We start from the raw sequence: 19,964 nt of genomic DNA on the forward strand, positions 1-19,964 counted from the left end.
TGTCTAGTGTTTCGAGTCTCTTTTACATATATTTAATTTTTAGTATTTCTTGTTATTTTATCGGAATACTGCTTGGTGTTTGGTTTAAAAGAAAAGAAAATAAAAAAATAAAAATAAAAAGAAAGAAAAAAAATTTAAAGTTGTTTTTAAAATTAATACTATAAATTAATATTATAATTTAAATAAAAAATAAATATTATAAATAATAAGTATTATAATTTAATTAAAGTTAATATAATTAATAGTATATTAAATATTACATTTTATATTATAGATTATATTATTTATATATATGATATATTATTTATTATACTATTTATATATATTATATAAAATAACGTGAACATGGGCTTTGTGTGGGCTCTGTGTGTGTGGAATTGATATAATATATATATATATATATATATATGTATTGATTAGGTGAGGTTACGTGAATGTGCTGGGGACCGTTAAGTAAGCCATGCACATATATATTATAACACATAAGGAATGCATGAGGAAACCAGAAAAGAGATTTGGGCGGCGGAACTTGAAGACGCACAGCAAGGAAGATTTAAAGGAATTAACAGAAGCATTGCGATGCACACCAGGAAGTCGCGGCCAATTAAATAGTGAAGAAGACTGGAGATAAGGGGTACACAGGAAACAGAAGCAACGACCAAGAGAATTGAATTCAAATGGAAGAATTCTGAATTAATTTTCTTGATTGTTAATTCTTTAGTTCTTGAATTAATTATTGGATTTTAATTATGTTTTTTTGCAGTTTAATTATGATAATTTATGTTATCACGGTTGGTTGAATTTCTTGTTAGTTAAGGTAACGAGATAGTCGTGAGACAATGTTGTGATTGATACTATTTTCAGTTAATTTGATGGATGTTTATTTCGTGTGATTATGTGATATGGTTATTACTACTTTGACACCCTAATCACCTATTAAATAATTTTATAAACATAGATCATACAGACTAAATAATTCTATGTTAAGCTTTGCATATCACTTAACTTAGATTGGATATTGAAACGGACCAAGTATGAATATTCATCTTTGCAGTAACTTGAATTTGCTGAATTAGTGGTTTGAGTTAGTGAATTTCACCAAACTTAATGCGTCATTAATTAATTAATTTTACATGGACCAAGTGTAGAATTAGTGATTAGCTATAGTTTTATTATACCCGGACCAAAGGATAATAAATAAGTTATGAAATTTCGTCGTCACATGTAAGTAAAATCCATCTAATTAACTTATTTGATAAGAATTACAACATTCTCGTACGTGAATCGAATTCCTTAGCTATCTTATCGCTCTATTTTAACTTGTCAGATTACTCTTTATTTTATTATTTTTGATACGTCGTATTCTTTTTACTTTATTGTCTTTATTTTGTAGTTAGTTGATATTATCTCTAATTCAATTTTTCTAGATAAAGAATAGGATTGCTCCGTTTTGGTACTTGTTTTGACAGTTCCCGTGGGAACGATACTTTACTTATTCACTTTATTACTTGATCAACCGGTGCACTTGCCATTGCATTTTAGGCACAACAAGTTTTTAGCATCGTTGCATGGGAACTGTTTGTTAACAATATTGAGATTTGCAATTCTTACTTTAATCTGGAATCAGTTTTTATTATTTAATTTTATAGTTTTTTATTTATTTATTTTATTCATTCATTCATTTTATTTATTTATTTTTTAGGTGGATCTCATGGATGACCCGCGCTAGAAAATTTGAGTTAATAGATTTTGATCTAGAAATTGAAAGAACGTTTCATAGATTGAATAACCAACAAAGAGAGATTATGAAAGCAGAAGATCAAAATATAGAAGCCCAGAGGTCATTAAGGGATTATGCATCACCTTTCGTTGATGGCATTGCCTCGAGTATTCATAGACCGGCAGTACAAACTAACAACTTTGGGATCAAGCCGGCAATCATCCAAATGATGCAAGCCACGGTTCAATTTGGTGGCTCCGTTAATGATGACCCAAACGCACACATTGCCAATTTCTTGGAGATTTGTAATACTTTCAAGCATAACGGAGTCTCTGATGATGCTATACGCCTAAGATTGTTCCCATTCTTGTTGAGAGACAAGGCGAAAGCGTGGTTGAGTTCACTTCCACCAGGTTCTATCACCACATGGGATGCCATGGCCCAGAAGTTTCTAGCCAAGTACTTCCCAACATCAAAAACTGCAAAGATGTGAAATGATATTACTACTTTTGTGCAGTATGAGATGGAGACATTGTATGAAGCCTGAGAGCGCTTCAAGGAGTTGTTAAGAAAGTGTCCACATTACTAGTTACCCATGTGGCTTCAGGTACAAACTTTTTATAATGGATTATCTTCTACTAACTGTTTTATGATTGATGCAGCTACGGAGGTGCCATTATAAGGAAGACACCTGATGAAGCTTATGAGTTGTTGGATGAAATGGCGTCTAACAGTTATCAATGGCAAGCTGATAGGTTACCAATGAGGAGACCGACCGTAGGACATGAAGTGAGCAACATCAGTGCTTTATCCGCTCAGGTGGCTGCCCTTAATGAAAAGTTGGACAACTTATGCAACCCATCTATGCCTACCAGGAGCATCACTTGTGACTTATGTGGAGCGGTACGACACGGTTCAATAGAGTGCCAAATGGGGAATACTTTTCAAGTGTGCCAGAATCTGCCAACTTTGTAGGCAATTTCCATCATCAGCAACATAATCCATATAGCAACGTTTACAATCCAGGATGGTGCAACCATCCCAATCTCTCATGCAGCAATCATAATGCCATAAACCATCAACCACATTCTGGATTCCAGCTACAACAAGAGAAGAAACCAAGCTTGAAGGAGTTGATGACTAAGTTCGTAAATACTGTTGAGACAAGATTCCAAGGTATGGAAATCGAATTTCAGAACCAGAAGGCATCTATTTGGAACTTAGAGGTACAGGTTGGGTAGATTGCCAAGATGCTTTCTTCTAGACCCCAAGGCTCTCTACCAAGCAACACAAAGACCAATCTAAGAGAGCAAGCCAATGCCATCATGCATAGGAGTGGAAAGGAGTTGTAGGATCCACCCAAAGCAATTGAACCTGTGAGCAAGCAACAGGGGATGATCCAAGGAGAAGTGCTTCCACCAAGGGAATTTTATAAGACCAAACTAAAAGAATATGAGACAACACAAAGAAGGCCAAACCAGATGGAAGCAAAATGTGAGTATGAGTGGTCACCAAAAATCAAGTTTTTAGATCCTAATGTCAAGCCATATGTGCCACCATTGCCTTTCCCTCAAAGACTCAAGCAGCACCAAAATCAGCAATTCGCCAAATTCTTTAAGATGTTAAAGAAGTTGCACATCAATATTGCACTTGTGGATTCTATTACACAAGTCCCTAGTTATGCCAAGTTCTTAAAAGAGATTTTAGCCAACAAGAGGAAGCTAGCAGAATTTGAGACAATCAAGCTAAGTGAAGAGTGCTTTGCCATTGTGCAAAACAAGTTGCCACAAAAGCTTAAGGATCCAGGGAGTTTTATTATCCCTTGTATTATTGGTGACATCTATTTTGATAAAGTTCTGTTTGATTTAGGAGCTAGTATTAATCTCATGCCTTTGACTATTTTTAAGAAACTAGGTTTGGGAGAACTAAAGCCAATCACAATCACTTTGCAGCTCGCAGATAGATCGATCAAGCATCCAAGAGGTATTGTGGAAGATGTTTTGGTAAAGGTAGACAAATTCATATTCCCAGTTGATTTCATTGTCTTGGATATGATTGAGGACCTTGAGGTTCCCCTTATTTTAGGGAGGCCATTTCTAGGTACAGGTAAAGCTTTGATAGATGTCCAGCAAAGACAACTTGTGTTGAGGGTTCAAGATGACCAAGTAACATTTAAAGTGTTTCAGGCTCTCAAGCATCTAGCAGAAGACCAAACTTGTTATAGACTTGATGTTATTGACTGTGTTGTGCATGATTGCTTCCAAGCTAATAAGTTTGAAAACCCTTTTGAGGGTTGTTTAGTAAAGCCGACTACTATAGGTGGAGAGGATGATGCATATGAGGAGATTGTCAAGATGTCAGAGGCAAATTCACCTCCCCGCCAAACCTATACTAAGAAGCATGGACCAAGATATGAGAAGCTAGAGAGACTGTTGATGAAATTGCCCAAGCCATCCATTGAAGGGTCACCTTCACTTGAGCTTAAACCTCTTCCATCTTATCTGAAATATGCATTTTTAGAAGGCTCTTCATCCTTACCTGTGATTATTTCATTCTCTTTGACAGGTGACACGGAGGTAAGGTTGTTACAAGTGCTCAAGAAGCATAAAAGGGCTTTTGGTTGGACCATATCAGATATTTAAGGAATAAGCCCTTCCCTTTGCACACACGATACTTATGGAAGATAACTACAAACCAACTGTGCAGCCACAAAGAGGGCTCAACCCAATGATGCACGACGTGGTTAAGAAAGATGTGATCAAGCTTCTTGATGCAGGTACTCACAAGAAATTGCAACTTCATGAGATGGAGGAATGTCGTGAAGCAGCATATGAGAATGCACGGATCTATAAGGATAGGACCAAGAGATGGCATGATAAAAGTATTAACAAGAAAGAATTCAATATTGGAGAGAAAGTTCTTCTATACAATTCTAGGCTTAAGCTCTTCCTGGGCAAGTTGAAATCAAGATGGTATGGTCCTTTCACTGTCAAGCAGGTACATCCTTATGGCGTTGTGGAGATTTTCAGGGACACTGAAGAACCTTTCAAGGTTAATGGATATCGTCTAAAGCACTATGAAGATGGTGGATTCGAGAAAGGTAACTCAGTCCTTCAGTTGCATGAGCCGAACTAGAGTCTCCAAGATAGTCAAGCTAATGACTATAAAGAAGCGCTTATTGGGAGTCAACCCAAGCTCTTCTTTCTTTTTGTTTTTTATTATTTCTTTTTAGTTTTGTTGAATAAATATGACCAATAACCCATACTTGTGATGTTGTGTAGGTTCAAAAGAAAAAAAAATAAAGCAAATTCACTTTGGACTGGCATCGGTATCATAGTGTTTAATTATGTGGCCAGGGGAGTATTCATTTTTTATTCTCCTTCTTCTTTTTCTTTTACATTGAGGACAATGTGTTAAATAAGTTTAGGGTGAAATTATTAATTGTTGATATATGCTATTTGTTTTGCTTGAGTGTTTTTTATGTGAATTTTTTTGTGAAACTTATATCAGGTGCATATTTGGCCAACCCCCTAGACGGGGAAATTTGTGAAAGATAAAATAAGCAGAACTTGTTATCTGGAATCATGATTTTCATTTGGGTTCTTTATTGTGTTAAACATTAAATCTTTGATTTGGAATGGGCAATATCTTATAAAGCAAGATTAAGTATACTTGGGTTCTAAGATCATTGAAGTACATATTCTTTGTGGAGTTGTGTGACTATGCATGAAAGATAAATGTAATACTTTTCTTGTGATTGTTCCCTCTGAGTTAGGCCTAAACAAGGTCTAAGTAAGTAGGGTGAATAATGTTGAGCGAGATGGAGCATAAAATGCACTCGTTCAGTTTAGAAAAAAAAAAAAAAAGTAGAAAAGGAAAAAACGAAATGGAGCATAAAATGTACTCGTTCAGTTTAAAAAAAGAAGAAGAAGAAGAAGAAAGAAATAAAGAAAAAAAAAAGAGAGAAGAAAAAAAAAAAGAACCCTACTTTGCTACCTTTGTTTGTAGTAGTGAGAAGGAATGGTTGTAAGAATGGTTGTTGCATTATTTGATCGTGTGGGAAACATGACAAAGCATGATTGAGTTTAGAATTTAGTGTGGATTCTTGAACTTGGGAATGTCAGTATGCTTAGTTTTCTTTATTTGTTATTGTTGCATTTTGGATTAAGGATTTAAATGCGACCATATATAACAAAGGATTTGATTGTAATGAATGATTCCGAATATAAATTTTGTGCTTTGAGAATATGATTTCTTTTCTTTGCTTAAGAACAAGCAATAATTCAAGTTTGGGAGTATTTGATGTAAGAATTTATTTACACATTTATTGGTCATAATTGAATAGTGTTTTTAGCATTTTATATGTGTTTTATCTAAAATTGTCTAGTGTTTCGAGTTTCCTTTACATATATTTAATTTTTAGTATTTCTTGTTATTTTACCGGAATACTGCTTGGTGTTTGGTTTAAAAATAAAATAAAATAAATAGAAATAAGAAGAAAGAAAAAAAAAATTATAAAGTTAATTTTAAAATTAATACTATAAATTAATATTATAATTTAAATAAAAATATATATATATTATAAATAATAAGTATTATAATATAATTAAATTTAATATAATTAATAGTATATTAAATATTAAATATTATATTTTATATTATATTATTTATATATATGATATGTTATTTATTATACTATTTATATATATATCATATAAAATAACATGAACATGGGCTTTGTGTGGGCCTGTGAAGCACGTAAATGGCTCAGAGGCGTCGTTTCGGCGTTTTCGAATCGTTTCCCGCTTCGAAAATGGGAAAAACAGCCTGAAACGTTTTTCGGGCTGTTTATACAATTATTGAAAACTTTCGAGCCATTTCATAATTTAAAAAACGTAGCTGGAAACGCGTTTCCAGCGAGCTGCCCAACTATTTCTTCTTTTTCCAGCAATTTCCTCTTCAATTTCTTCCAACAATTTCTTCTCCTTTTTCTTCCAGCGCTGTTAGACTGATATTATTCTTTGAATTGATTTTCTCTCTCTCTCTGTTGGTGACTTGTTCCAAAGTCAAAATAAAGAACAAGATATATATATATATATATGTGTGTGTGTGTGTGTGTGTGAAATGAAGTGATTTCTTGTTAAACTTCTAGCGCTATTAGACTTCCAACGCTGTTAGCAATTTCTTGTTCCACGTTGGTGAATTGATTCTCTCTCTCTATATGTATATTTATGTATATATATGCAAGTTAACAATGTATGCAATATATATATATATATGTGAAGTTATATTTATCATTATATATTATATATATATGTCTCTCTCTATATATATTTCTATATATATTTTTAATACATTATAAAATTTATTTTTATTATTTATATTTAAATATTTTTTATTTTTTTATATTAAAACTTATATTTATAAAAAAAAGCCCCATATTTTTTAAAATTTACAGTTTATCTCGTGTTTCCGTTTCTTACTTTTTTAGAAAAATATCGTTTTCGCTTTTCTGTTTCTTATCGGAAACGTCTCCCATTTCTATTTTCATGCAACTTAGGTGTGGGTTGTGTGTGCGGAATTGATATATATATTATATATTGATTATGTGAGGTTGCGTGAATGTGCAAGGGAGGGTTAAGTTAGCCTTGTGCATATATATTATAATATATAAGGATGCATGAGGAAACCAGAGAAAAGACTTGGGCAGCAGAACTTGAAGGCACACAGCAGGGAAGATTTGAAGGAATTAACAGAAGCTTTGTGATGCACACCAGGAAGTCACGGCCAATTAAATAGTGAAGAAGATTGGAGATAAGGGGCAACGACACACACAGGAAACAGAAGCAATGGCCAAGAGAATTGAAAGCAACACACGGAAGAATTCTGAATTAATTTCCTTGATTGTTAATTCTTTAGTTCTTGAATTAATTCTTGGACTTTAATTATGTTTTTCTGGAGTTTAATTATGATGATTTATGTTATCACGGTTGGCTGAATTTCTTGTTAGCTAAGGTAACGAGATAGCCACGAGACAATCTTGTGATTGATACTATTTTTAGTTAAATTGATGGATGTTTATTTCATGTGATTATGTGATATGGTTATTACTGCTTTGATAGCCTGATCACCTGTTAAATGATTTTATGAACATAGATCATACAGAACAAGTAATTCTATGTTAAGCTTTGCATATCACTTAACTTAAATATGAATATTCATCTTTACAGTAACTTGAATTTGCTTGAATTAGTGATTTGAGTTAGTGAATTTCACCAAACTTAATGCATCGTTAATTAATTAATTTTACATGGACCAAGTGTAGAATTAGTGATTAGCTATAGTTTTATTATACCCGGACCAAAGGATAATAAATAAGTTATGAAATTCCGCCTTCACATGTAAGTAAAATCCATCTAATTAACTTATTTAATAAGAATTACAACATTCTCGTAGGTAAATCGAATTCCTTAGCTATCTTATCGCTCTATTTTAACCTGTCCGATTACTCTTTATTTTATTATTTTTGATACGTTGTATTTTCTTACTTTATTTTGTAGTTAGTTGATATTATCTCTAATTCAATTTTTCTAGATAAAGAATAGGATTGCTCCGTTTCGGTACTTGTTTCGACAGTCCCCGTGGGAATGATACTTTACTCATTCACTTTATTACTTGATCGACTGGTGCACTTTCCATTGCATTTTAAGCACATCAACAGGCATTTGAATGAGATGAAAAAGTCCTTAGAGAGTCGAGTTGGGATTCAAACGAACCCAATCTGGGAAGGTATGAGTTGGGCATGTATTAATATGTGTGTGAAAGCCATAGGATTAACAGTCCATGTTGTGAAAGGCCAAGAAACCATTCATGTGTTAATGGATGAGGGGCTAAACAAACCCTCATTGTGATGCTTGGGGTCAAGTGGGAAGCCTAAGGTCACGGGAGATGAGGAATGAGTAGACCCTCATTATGATGCTTGGGGTCAGGGGGGATACCTAAGATCACGAGATCCTTGTTGGGGTGATAAAGAGGTTATCCAATGAAGGGTATGAACGGGTTATGTGGGCTGAAGAAAGTGATAGGCAAGAGTGTGGCAATAGGACATTCATGGGTTGTGCACGGTAAGGAAATGCCAACTATGGATGCCCTAGTATGCGAGGGCGTGGTGAGTGATGTAGAGGCCCCAGATTTTAATTCCAAAGTCCTAGGAGCCCGAGTAAGGCATGTTGGAAGACCGAGCTGGGTGTAGTGACTGAATGCATACGTGGGTATGCAAGGAGGGACGTGATGTCTCGACTCACCTGGCGGGTGATAGTACGTGTTTAGGATGGTGGGTTTTGGAACCTGAGGTAGACTCGATAGGATGGATCTAGGTCCAATGTTGTACAAAGTTGGAACTTTCAGTTCTTAGTTGAAAAGCCGTGAAGTGTGATCTTCTGGGGAAGGATCATGTCGGCTTAAGAGTTGGAATGATTTGAGATTCTTTTAGGTTGTAAGAGATATAAAGCCTTGAGGAATGAGGCTCATAGAGTGAGCTTGAGGTTATCAAGGCAAGGACAACCAAATGAGATTGCTTTCGTTTGATGGAGGTGGAACCATTGTAGCTTGTGGAGGCTTCATCATGGAATTAATGCTACGAGTGCAAGGCTCGTGTAATACCCGAATTAAAGGTATTTAAAGAATCTTTTGGGTCTAAATGCAGTTTATTATACTTTTGGGCGAATGTGTAAAATTCAAAACATGAACGAAAAGGTAAGTGACCATACCAAAACGAAACTTGAAGGGTAAAAATGTCCAAAGAGTCAGGGGTTTTCAAAAACCAAGAGATTCAAGGAAATTTAGGGTCAAATACGCGATTAGGGGCATTTGGGCCAAATGCAGAATCTAAAATTTGATCGAGGGCGGTCAAAACGAGGGTTTTTCTAAACTTTCAAGGGTGTAATAAGACATCCTAAACTTATGGGGTTTAATGGAATAAATGGGAAACCTAGGGTTTGAGAGATAAGGGCAGAATAGTGAAATATCAAAAGTGGGGGGTGGAAGTGTAAATAACAAAAAATATGTGTGAAACCTGCAAATCACTAGCCAACTTTGCGGCGGCCATCGACGGGGCTTCCAAGGGGTACAGGGATGCTCTCTAGGCAATGATGATTCAAATGGGCATGGTTATTGACCAAGACTAACGGTGATAAGACAGAAAACGGACTTCAAAATGATCAGAATTCTGGCCGAAATTTTAGAGGATTTTTCATCATCTTTTAGCCCGATTCGAGGCTTGTAATAATCAGATTCGAAGCTTAGGGTATAGAAAAACATGTTATTAGACAGAATTTAGGTGGATTTTGGGTATAAATAGGGTTCTTGAGGCCTAAGGTTCCAAAGAAAATCGAAGGAAAATGGGGTGTTTTAGCAAGAATTGAGCATTGAGAGCACAGGGATTTTGTTCATTGAGTTCTAGAGAGTGATTTTGGAGAATTGGGAGGTTTCGGCATAAGTGTCAAGGGGTTTCAGTGAGTTGGCTGGAAAATCAGGGTTCGCCGGAGCTAACCCTGTAAATGGCCATTTGAGGCTTTTTCGGTAAAGGTTTCGGGAAACATGGGGTATCCCTAGATTCGGCTTGGGGAGTACTATAAGGGGGTGGAGGAAGATTGGCCATCGGAGACTATTGCAGACCGCCGAAGTAGGAGAAGACGAGGCATGTGACTAGCACACACGGACTTCACTATTAGCCACACACTTGGCGCGTCAGGCACGGTATTTTCTTGAAATTAATTTCAAAATTTTTAGAAAATTATTTTAGGAATATTTGTGGGAAAATATTTGGTGAAAATAGGTGTTATGTATTTATTACACATTTTCAAAGAGAAGGGAAATTATGGAAAATAGAGAAAAATAAGAAAAATTGTGAAAATTATGGGAAAAAATAGGAAAACCATAAATATTGATTTTCTTGGATAATTATTGTCTAGGAAAGGATCGCTATAAGTGTTGAGGTTTTGCACATTATTCGAGGTCGACATATTTTTTTGAGGAATACATCGAATTATTGTCTAAGGTGAGTGAGCAGTCTCTTCAAAAAGCCTAGTATGCTTTATGTGGGTGGTTCAGTCTGAGGTTTGTTTATGATTTCACCTATGGGTGGTTGATTTCATGTTTTTGTACTACCTATTTGTTTATAAGCATTTTACGCACGTCGAGTTATTTTTATGTGATGCATTAATTGGAGATGTTTCGTGAAAAATGCATGGTAAGTGATTTTCATAGCGTTGTTATATTTGAATCATGCCATAGTTTAGTGGGACGGGATGGGGTCTTCTTAAGAATGGGGCAAGGTTAATCTCTGTTGTTCGGGTGACGGTAATGAGCACCCTAAGATTAAGTATTTCGCGGCAAGGTCAATCCCAACCGTATGATGTGGAAAGGATTTTCCACAGGAGATTGAGTATTCCAGGGAGATTTCTCAAGGTTGACGTGTCGCTTTGTTTTGTATATGCCATGCTTATGATCATACATGCATTCTATAAACTATTTTTATGCCATCACTTAGATGATTCAGCATCTAATTTGGGTTCAACCCCTGAAATATTCAAACGTTCTAGAAAAGGATCACAACAAAGATGATGGCATGGTTGAATAGAGGTGATAAAGTTTGAGCATTATAGATGTTGTTTATGTTTTGATGTTATGTAATCCTTATTTTGTCTGGAAGTCGGTTTGTATGAACGGTTGTAGTATCTTATGATATCAAGTTATGTTATTTCCACTACATAAAGTTATGCCTTGTTTAGTTTAGATTTATTTATCTTAATAATTAAAAGGGCAAGACTGGTGTTCTGGGATCTTGTTAGCATGTGAAGATTATTCTTTTGATTACATCGCGTATGTATGGGTCTTATGTATGGCAAAAATCTCGGTAACTCCTTATAGTGGCATGCTCGACGAGACAGGGTGTTATAGCTTGTAGTGACAGATCTGATGCTATGGACCATGTGGCAGAGGACTAATGAGTTGGCTCATGATAAGAGTAAGTGGCTCATTAGCCAGAGCAACATAGTGAACTGCAAATGATGATCAGATACCGAAGATCTAGAGCATCACCATAGGGCTTTATTCAAGTAGGATCGATAATCTTCTGCAAAGGTCAATGGGACTAGGGTAGCACAGCTAATGATAATAACCCATGTATAAAGATTATTAGACATTTAGTGTTGAAGGAAAACTCAATTAATTAGATGAGATATTGTGAGTTGGGTGATGAATTGTGATGAGAAGGGATACCAAATTCATGAGGGACGAGTTTTGTAAGTGCATGGAGGTCGAGTTAGGCAAAGTACATAAAGGCCCAAGCAGGGGTTAAGCCCTTTGCTTTAATGGAGAGGTGATAGAATGGTTCGATGAATGTTGATACTAGGCGGTGACTTGAGATGTCCAAAGAGTGGAACCCTTGGAATGAGGAATGGGTCTAGCATGGGAATAATGCTACAAACGATGCCTACCAGTGACGGGTCTAATGCAGATGGCAGGTGCCCAATGGGTTAGCTCATGATGAGGGACTACAACCCTCTATGTGAGTAACCAGTCTGTTGTGGAGATGATTAGACACCGAAGAACTAGAGCGCATTGTAGGTTATATTTGTGCTAGACCTAAGTTCCATAGGGACAAGAGTGTCTTAGTAGTACCATTAGCTTATCGTGGCGATTTGAAAGCCTGTGAAGCGGTTGAGTGATATCTTATCGTATGATGACAACATATGTGATGATGTTCCTTGTTAAAGGATCCTAGCGAATTTGTGGTGAGATTTGATCGAGCTAGGTTGATCCAGTATGTTAGGATAATGGACCTAATGTGACCCTGCGATAATGGGAGGAAATAGGGTTGATTAGAAGAGTTGGCGAATGACCCCATGATGTTGTGTGAAAGGTTGCAGTTGCAGAATCGAGCGTTAATCTTAAATGTGTCGATGTGATAATGAGGAGGTATCCTCATGTAACACTGGATAGATTTCCAGTTGGTGACACAGGATCGATTGCCAGGTGGTAGCACCTGTAATGGCAATGTTGGTAGTGTAAAGTTTGGGGACTGTGAATGTAAAGCCTTGTTGATTGTCGTGTATGCCACTAATATTATAATTTAGTGAGATCTAGTCTCTAAATTGATCAAATTTTGAGAAAACGATCCAAAGCTTCAGAAAGTGGTTGGTTGGAGCAGGGATGTGCAACTCAAAAGAGTGTTGCTTCGAAACGAGGGTCAAAATGATAGTTTCAAGCGTGGCCTGGGTAAGAACTTGAGATGTTCTACCAAGAAAAGTTGAGCATGAGGCAACAAACACTAGATGAACTTCCTAAAGGCCTATGACTATAATATGATGTATCACCCAGGGAAAGTCAAAGTGATGGCAAATGCCTGAGTAGGAGGATGAGTCCTACGGCATTGAGTGGAAGCATGAGTTCCACAATTGTGGTTAGGGTGATTTCTAGTGTGGAGATTAATTGAAGGGATAGTTGATTATAGGTAGTGTAGTGCCTAGAGGAATGCTATGTTGGTTGCAAGCCTGACAATTCAACTAGATCTAATCGAGTGGGTTAGATAGATGTTCAGGGCGAATTTGAGATTTTGTCAATGGGTAATGAGAGATCAAATGAGTATTTTATGGGAGAAGATTGGTCCTCATGAATGGGGTTTCGGTACTAATTAGGAGGATGCCCTGGTGTGTGGGCAAGTGATGTGAATTAATCTCGTAGCTAAAGGTTAATGGTTGTGAAAGAAAGCAACTGGTGGGGCTTTAGTGTCATTAGAGCTAGTGTGGTTGCTAACCAAATGATGTGAGCTCGATTGAAGTAAAAGGCATAAGAAGAATTCGGGTGAAGCCAGAGTTTCTCTAGGATTAGTAAGCTATTCAATGAATGGCAAAGTAATAGGGGAAAGGCTAATCTAAGATTAAGGTTGTGCTGGTTAAGACGACTTGTGAGATTTAAGATGTAACGACCTTGGAAAGAGACTCGTTGTCATGGTGATAACACTATCATTGAGGGCAGAGATAACCATTGTGCATGGTAGAATCTTAAAGTCAAGTGTTAGGTGTGAGTTGAGAGTGAAGCTGATTTGGGATGGCTATGAAGTCTTGTGCCTGTGAGGTTGAGGCTACAATGAGGAATAGTAGGATTCAAAAATGTTCTAATGGAATTAAAACTAGGCTAGTAAACTTGGCTAGAAGACTGTTACAAGGGTGGTGGTGTAACCATGATAGCTTATGGTCATGAATATGGGACCAAAAGCCAAGAGTCATACTACAGGTGCAATGCAATCAGTGATTACGTAAATGGTCAAGAGTTGATGACCAGTGGCACGCACAGTAGGGGATGGCGAGGGTTGTGGTTAAAGGTTCCACATCCTTAAAGAAAAATGGTAGGATCACTCACTCATTGTAGGGTTTGACAGTTGGGGTAAGGACTAGCATGGGACATGATTGTGGAAAATTGAGGTCTGGGCATAGAATTATTTAAGAAGGGTTACCCAATGAGAGTTCCTAGATGTGGGTAAGTGACCCTTGTTGACGAGTATTATTGGTTAATAAGAAAATCCTCAGTATCTCTATTGAATATGGAAAGAATCCCTAGTTAGGAGAATGTTATGGCGCGTGCATCGTTAAGCTCTAGGTGTGGACTCGGGTAGTGCGCATTATTGGCTGAAGCATGAAATTACCCACTATGATGTATGGGTATGTGGGTTACACTTAAGTCATAGCAATAAGTGAAGCTCTACTGGTTAAGATAGCAGACCATGTGATGAATGGTCGATTATGGTTAAAGGAGTCAGATGGTTGCTTCCCATATAGTGCTAGCATGGTTATAGTCGATCAGTGATGAGATGTTTTCATGAGGATCAACTCAAGCTATGGATGTATATTATTGATAACGAAATGCAGGGTTGAGTGGGTGTCAACATGTCTAATGGGCATGAGAAGTGAAAATGTTATGGTTGATCAGTGCTAAGACTTTGTCATGTTTAATCGACGTAAAAATCGTGGCCGTGTGTGATCGGTAAAGGAAACATTGCAGTGTGTTGTCGATGTAAAATCGTCGTTGACTGATCAGTGATGAAATGTTGTCGTGTTTTGTTTTGGTTTGGTGTGAAAAATGGGAAGTTAACTGCAAAGTGATGCTTAAAAGCAGTTGAAATCCATCAATAGGATGGAACCTCGAGGTGGGGATAGCCTAAGGGAAAGGTGAGAGATGGTTAAACTATGAGATTCTCGAGTATGGGTATTTGAGAAATAGCTCAAGAATATGGTTGTCTGGAGCAGAAGAGTAAGGTAAAGAGAATTTTGAGGATGAAATTCATTTCAGAGGGGTTGGATGCAATACCCGATATTACATGGTGTTGGAAAAGATAAGATTTCTAGTAATTTAAAAGACATTGGGTGGTCTGGAGAGCCCGAAAGTTGGCTTCGAGAAAAGAAGTAATAAATTTTCGAATCGATGGTAGGGAATGCCCTGGGACTTGGATGTCTAGGAAAAAGGGCATGGGAATGGCAAGTGTCTCGAGAAAAGACTAATGACGCTGAAAGCAATCAGATGGGGAATATTTTCTGGGCAAGCTCAAATTATGGCCAAAACCAAATGTTCGTAAGGGACATTCGAGAAGTTAGCGAGACCCTGAGAGTGGTCCGATTTTGCAAGTGGGGCAACGCTGAAGCGTGTTCGAGATGAATAGAGCTCCTGTGCGGGCACAGGGACAAAATCAATTTTTATCAAGTACGAGTTAGTTATTAATTTTTGAAGAAATCAAGTCTTGGGGTGGCTTGATGGTAATTTGTTCTTCCCTAAAATGGAGAATTAATGAGGAATAATTGATGGCCAAGATGGAGGATTGGAAGCCAAGATTAGTGTCTAAGAGTGACACTTGGCAAACTCTTACAAAAGAGAATGGGAGAGTTAAATTAATGCAAAAATAAAAAGAAAATGGTAATTCTAGTATTTATGAGAGGCATGATTGTGTTGGAATAAAGAAAATCCAATTGAAAATGGAAATTAGTCTCTTGAAAATTTATTTATTTAAATTGGAAAATGATGAAAATGGTCTTTCAAAGGTTATTCTTGAAATTAGTCAAGAATTAATTAATTGAGAAATTGGATATTTTATTGAAAAGTGAGACTTGATCCAAGGGTAGAGATTGAGTCTTGAAATTGGAAAAGATCCAAGGATGGAGATTTGAGTCTTCAAATCGGCAAGAATTGCCAAATGGGTTTAGTAATCCAAAGGAAAAATGAGGTGGATGGTGGAGATATAATCTCCAAAGAAATTCATGGATGGGATTTAATCTTCCATAAGCACATGGATTGTGTTTCATTCTAGGGTGGAGATTGCGTCTTGGAGAAGGCAAAAGAATCCAAGGGTGGAGATTAAATGCCACATAATAGCATGGATTGTGTTTGTTTGTGTGGATGAGATTTAATCTCAAAAGGTAAATCCAATGGCTAGGATTGGATCTTGGATTTGAGAGATAGAAAAAGGAAAAAGGAATAGAGAAATTGGAAGAAGTCTTCTAATGTGAAGAAGAAAGGAAAGGAAAGAAGAAAAGGAAAGAGAGGAAGAAATGAAGCAAGGTAAGTCTCCATGCTTCTCTTCATCTTTTAGCCTTTTAAGTCTAAGGAGTGTAACATTTTTAAGAATTTCTCCGTAGGTGGGGAGAAGGATTTTGGCAATGATCTTTCTTTGAAGCAAAAGCTTGGAAGCTTCTAAAAGATTAAGGTAAGGTGTCACAACCCAATTTCTAATAGGTCCTGACTAGCACTAATCCCTAGGTCCAGCGACCCCACTGTGGATTAGTAAGCATCTTCCCTAGCTTGATTAGCTATAAGCATTAATAATACTGACAAAATATAGAGACATGAATTAGAATATTATATCAACTTCCTACAAAAGATCTCGATATCTCATATACAACAACTACAAAATGAATATCCATCATCTTGTTGTCATAAATACATATATAGTCCCATATCATGGGCTTTTAGTACAAATGTATACCACAAAAATAAAGTACAAAAGAATATACTTAACAATAAGTGTGCGTCTCCATAGAGGATATCAAATCAGGAATCAAAGAGGTCTGACATCATACCAAAAGATCTGTTGGACCAGTATTCAAAAGAAGAATCTCTAGAAAATATTTTTATAAAAAAAAGGGTGAGTCTTGTGAACTCACGAGTATAAGGTATGTCATGCCCACTAGGAGAGTATGTAATAAAAATGGTTGGAAAAACATCATTGATACAATAACATAATAGTAAGATGAACAACAAGTATATGTATCATAGGTTTACATAATCTGAGGTTAAAAAAAAAAAAACATAGTGTAAGAAAAGTAGGCGCCTAAAGACAACCCCCATAAGTTGCTCATTTAACCACGTAAGTCTCCTATACTTTTTGTATGCGATGCATGCACCAAATCTAAGGACCCACTAGTAGAAACTGGCTTAACACCTATACACACATGCACACAAGTACATATACTAGCACATACATCATCATCACACTATAATACAATAATAGCCCACATCATAGCAATGTTGAAATATACTATCCATGTCTTTCATGGCCTTGGCATGCCAAGTCTTATAGTACCATGATCTTTTCCTGCTGTGAGTCACCAGGGATCTACTAGTTAGTCCTCTAATAATGCAAATGATACCCTACTTAATGCACAAGTCATGGCCATTTATCATTTCATGCGGTCCATAAAATGCACCATATCATTCAATATTTCACATACTCAAAGACAAGAAATTAGTTAGGGCATCACTTATAATCTTATGCTTATGTCTTTCCCAGTAAGATGAAAATATTTTATGCATTTTAGAAACATTTAAAAGCATTTTTCCATGATCCGCATATAAAAATCATGTACAAGTTATGCATGAAACATTATATACATGCACAATATAAGGTAAACATAACATATCTCGTCTACTCGCCTAGGAAGGAATGACTCAAGTCTGAGCTTGGGGAGAAGATTGAGCGAAATCCTGAGAATCCAAGCCTATAATGAATAGAACAGGGTGGTCACCTTAGGGTAATAGAAATAGCGACGTAATGAAAATTACTGAAGATCTTAACCACTACCTAACACCCCGAATGTATCTTGACCCACACAATATTTGAATTTGGCACCATAGAATTCGTCAAGCTTAGCCATCGACTACGCCATCATGCCTCGCCATGCATGTTACCCGTAAGTGTATAATGGAGCTACACACCCACTTATAGGCTGCAATAAGAATAATATATATATATCTATATTCACTCATAACTAGATTTCTTTTAATATAGATAATATTTTAAAGTTTTTCCAAATATATATATATTTATGACTTAATTGATAAATTTTTTAAAAGCGTAATAATTCATTAATTAGTGATTTAATAAATGGATTACAAAAAATTGTAATATGCTAGTTCAAAATAAAATGAATCCATCATAAATCAGGATTTGGGGTAAACCCAAGTCATTATCATAGGCTAGCCTAGAACACACTCGAGGTCAGTCTTGCTCGGTCTCGAATCATCTAATAGGGCTTCGTCCTTAGAACTCCGATCAACAAAGTGACTCGCCAATCACATTGCCAATTCCAAGAGACCTAAAGAGAACCCAAATTAGACTGATGTCGACATCCTGAGTAGGACCAACCTAACCAAGTTATTCTAGGTTCAAGGATAAGCGACAAAAAGGGAAAATAAGTCGAGTGGGCCAAACCAAGGGTTGCCACAACTAGGTTAAACCCTGCCCAACACATTGGGTCATTCTATAACCCAATCGGGCCCTGCCATCCTAGGCCAAAACCTTACTCGACCTGCCTAAACCCAAAAGCCCTCATTTCTTTTTTCTTTCTTCTTCCCCACATTCTGCCGCCACCGATGACCGTCGCCGACCGGTGATGATATAGCTAACCAACATACCGTTTCGAAGCCCTCACCACAAAAATGAACATATCTCAAAATGAGAGCCATCATACGATTAGATTTTAACAGATCTAAAAATTAATTTTTAGCTAACATAGGGATTCGTTCTGTTCATCGCTGGTCGCCGGTTGACAGCAACTTTTTCGACGATCGGAGGTTACCATGAGGTGCGCTACACCAAAGGGACCAACATATCCAAAAATGGCTAAGATCAGACGGCTAGATTTTCGTAGATCTAGGATTTAATTTTCTGCCAAAATAGAGGACTCACTACCAGTCACCGCCAGCCACTGAGGCCCACGGTTTCCAGTGATTTGAGATCACCATCCGACACCCTCATGCATTCCAACGAACATATCCCAAAACCCACAAAATCTAACGGTCAGATCTCCGTAGATTTGAGTTTAAACATCTGGCTAAGACTCAAATCGCGCCTATATACATACATCTCATGAACAATTAGAAAAACCATCGTATATCAAACTAAAACACTTCCCTCCTTGCAGATCACGGGCACTTTAACAATGAAAATGAAGTTGGATGCAAGATCAGACGGTTGAATCGCGAGAACCACCAAAAACCAGAGAGAGAGAGAGAGAGTACAAGAAATTTGAGATTTAGCAATGGATTTTTAGCGACGGACATTTCCTTCGCTATTTTGCGACGGAACAGCGATGGATTGCGAATTTTTTTTTTTTTGTGAGAATTAGAAACTGATTTTGGCGACAGAAAAAATTACGTCACTAAAAAAATAAATAAAAAAATAAATAAAATTTAGCGACAAAAAATTATTTCTGTTTCTAAATTTTAATAATAATAAAAAAATAAAAATTAGATTTTTATATAGCAACGAAATTTATTTTTGTCGCTAATTTTAGCGATAGAAAAAAAATTCCATCATGAAATTTTAAAATAAAAAAATAATTTAAATATTAGTTTAAATAATTAAAATAAAATTTTAATTTTAAATTTTTTATTATTAAAATTTAGCTACAAAAATTTCTTTCCGTCTCTAACTTTAAAATAAAAAATTTAAATTTAAAATTAGTTTAAATTAAAAAATTAAAGTTAGTGACGAATTATCCAAATCCATCGCTAATTTATCGACAGAATATTCAATCTATCGCTAACATTAATTTTTTAATTTTATTTTTTTATTCAATTAATTTATAAATATTTAAATTTGAAATGAATATTTAAATATATAAATTTTTAAATTTTATAAAAAATTAAATATATACATTTAACCATGAGATGAATATAAAAAAATTAATTTATA

The 19,964-nt window shown here is 36.1% G+C and overlaps 2 protein-coding genes and 1 non-coding gene across 3 annotated transcripts; 2 read left to right on the forward strand and 1 right to left on the reverse strand.

The window, feature by feature from the left end:
* Positions 1-2,204: 2,204 nt before the first annotated feature.
* On the reverse strand, positions 2,205-2,311 carry LOC127813805 (small nucleolar RNA R71). Its single transcript, XR_008026211.1, has one exon. It is a non-coding gene; the product is annotated as a small nucleolar RNA R71 (small nucleolar RNA).
* Positions 2,312-3,114: 803 nt separating this feature from the next.
* On the forward strand, positions 3,115-4,362 carry LOC127812732 (uncharacterized). The gene has a single exon (XM_052353256.1). The coding sequence runs from the start codon at positions 3,115-3,117 to the stop codon at positions 4,360-4,362; it is 1,248 nt and encodes a 415-aa protein (XP_052209216.1).
* A 34-nt stretch (positions 4,363-4,396) lies between these two features.
* LOC127812733 (uncharacterized) lies at positions 4,397-4,855 on the forward strand. Its single transcript, XM_052353257.1, has one exon. The coding sequence runs from the start codon at positions 4,397-4,399 to the stop codon at positions 4,853-4,855; it is 459 nt and encodes a 152-aa protein (XP_052209217.1).
* Positions 4,856-19,964: the final 15,109 nt, after the last annotated feature.

The sequence above is a fragment of the Diospyros lotus genome, chromosome 11 (assembly GCF_014633365.1).
Source record: "Diospyros lotus cultivar Yz01 chromosome 11, ASM1463336v1, whole genome shotgun sequence".
NCBI lineage: Eukaryota > Viridiplantae > Streptophyta > Magnoliopsida > Ericales > Ebenaceae > Diospyros > Diospyros lotus.

Excerpts from the sequence above, each read along its gene's own strand:
- LOC127812733 (XM_052353257.1), top strand. The coding sequence starts at position 4,397 with ATGGAAGATAACTACAAACCAACTGTGCAGCCACAAAGAGGGCTCAAC.
- LOC127812732 (XM_052353256.1), top strand. The coding sequence starts at position 3,115 with ATGATCCAAGGAGAAGTGCTTCCACCAAGGGAATTTTATAAGACCAAA.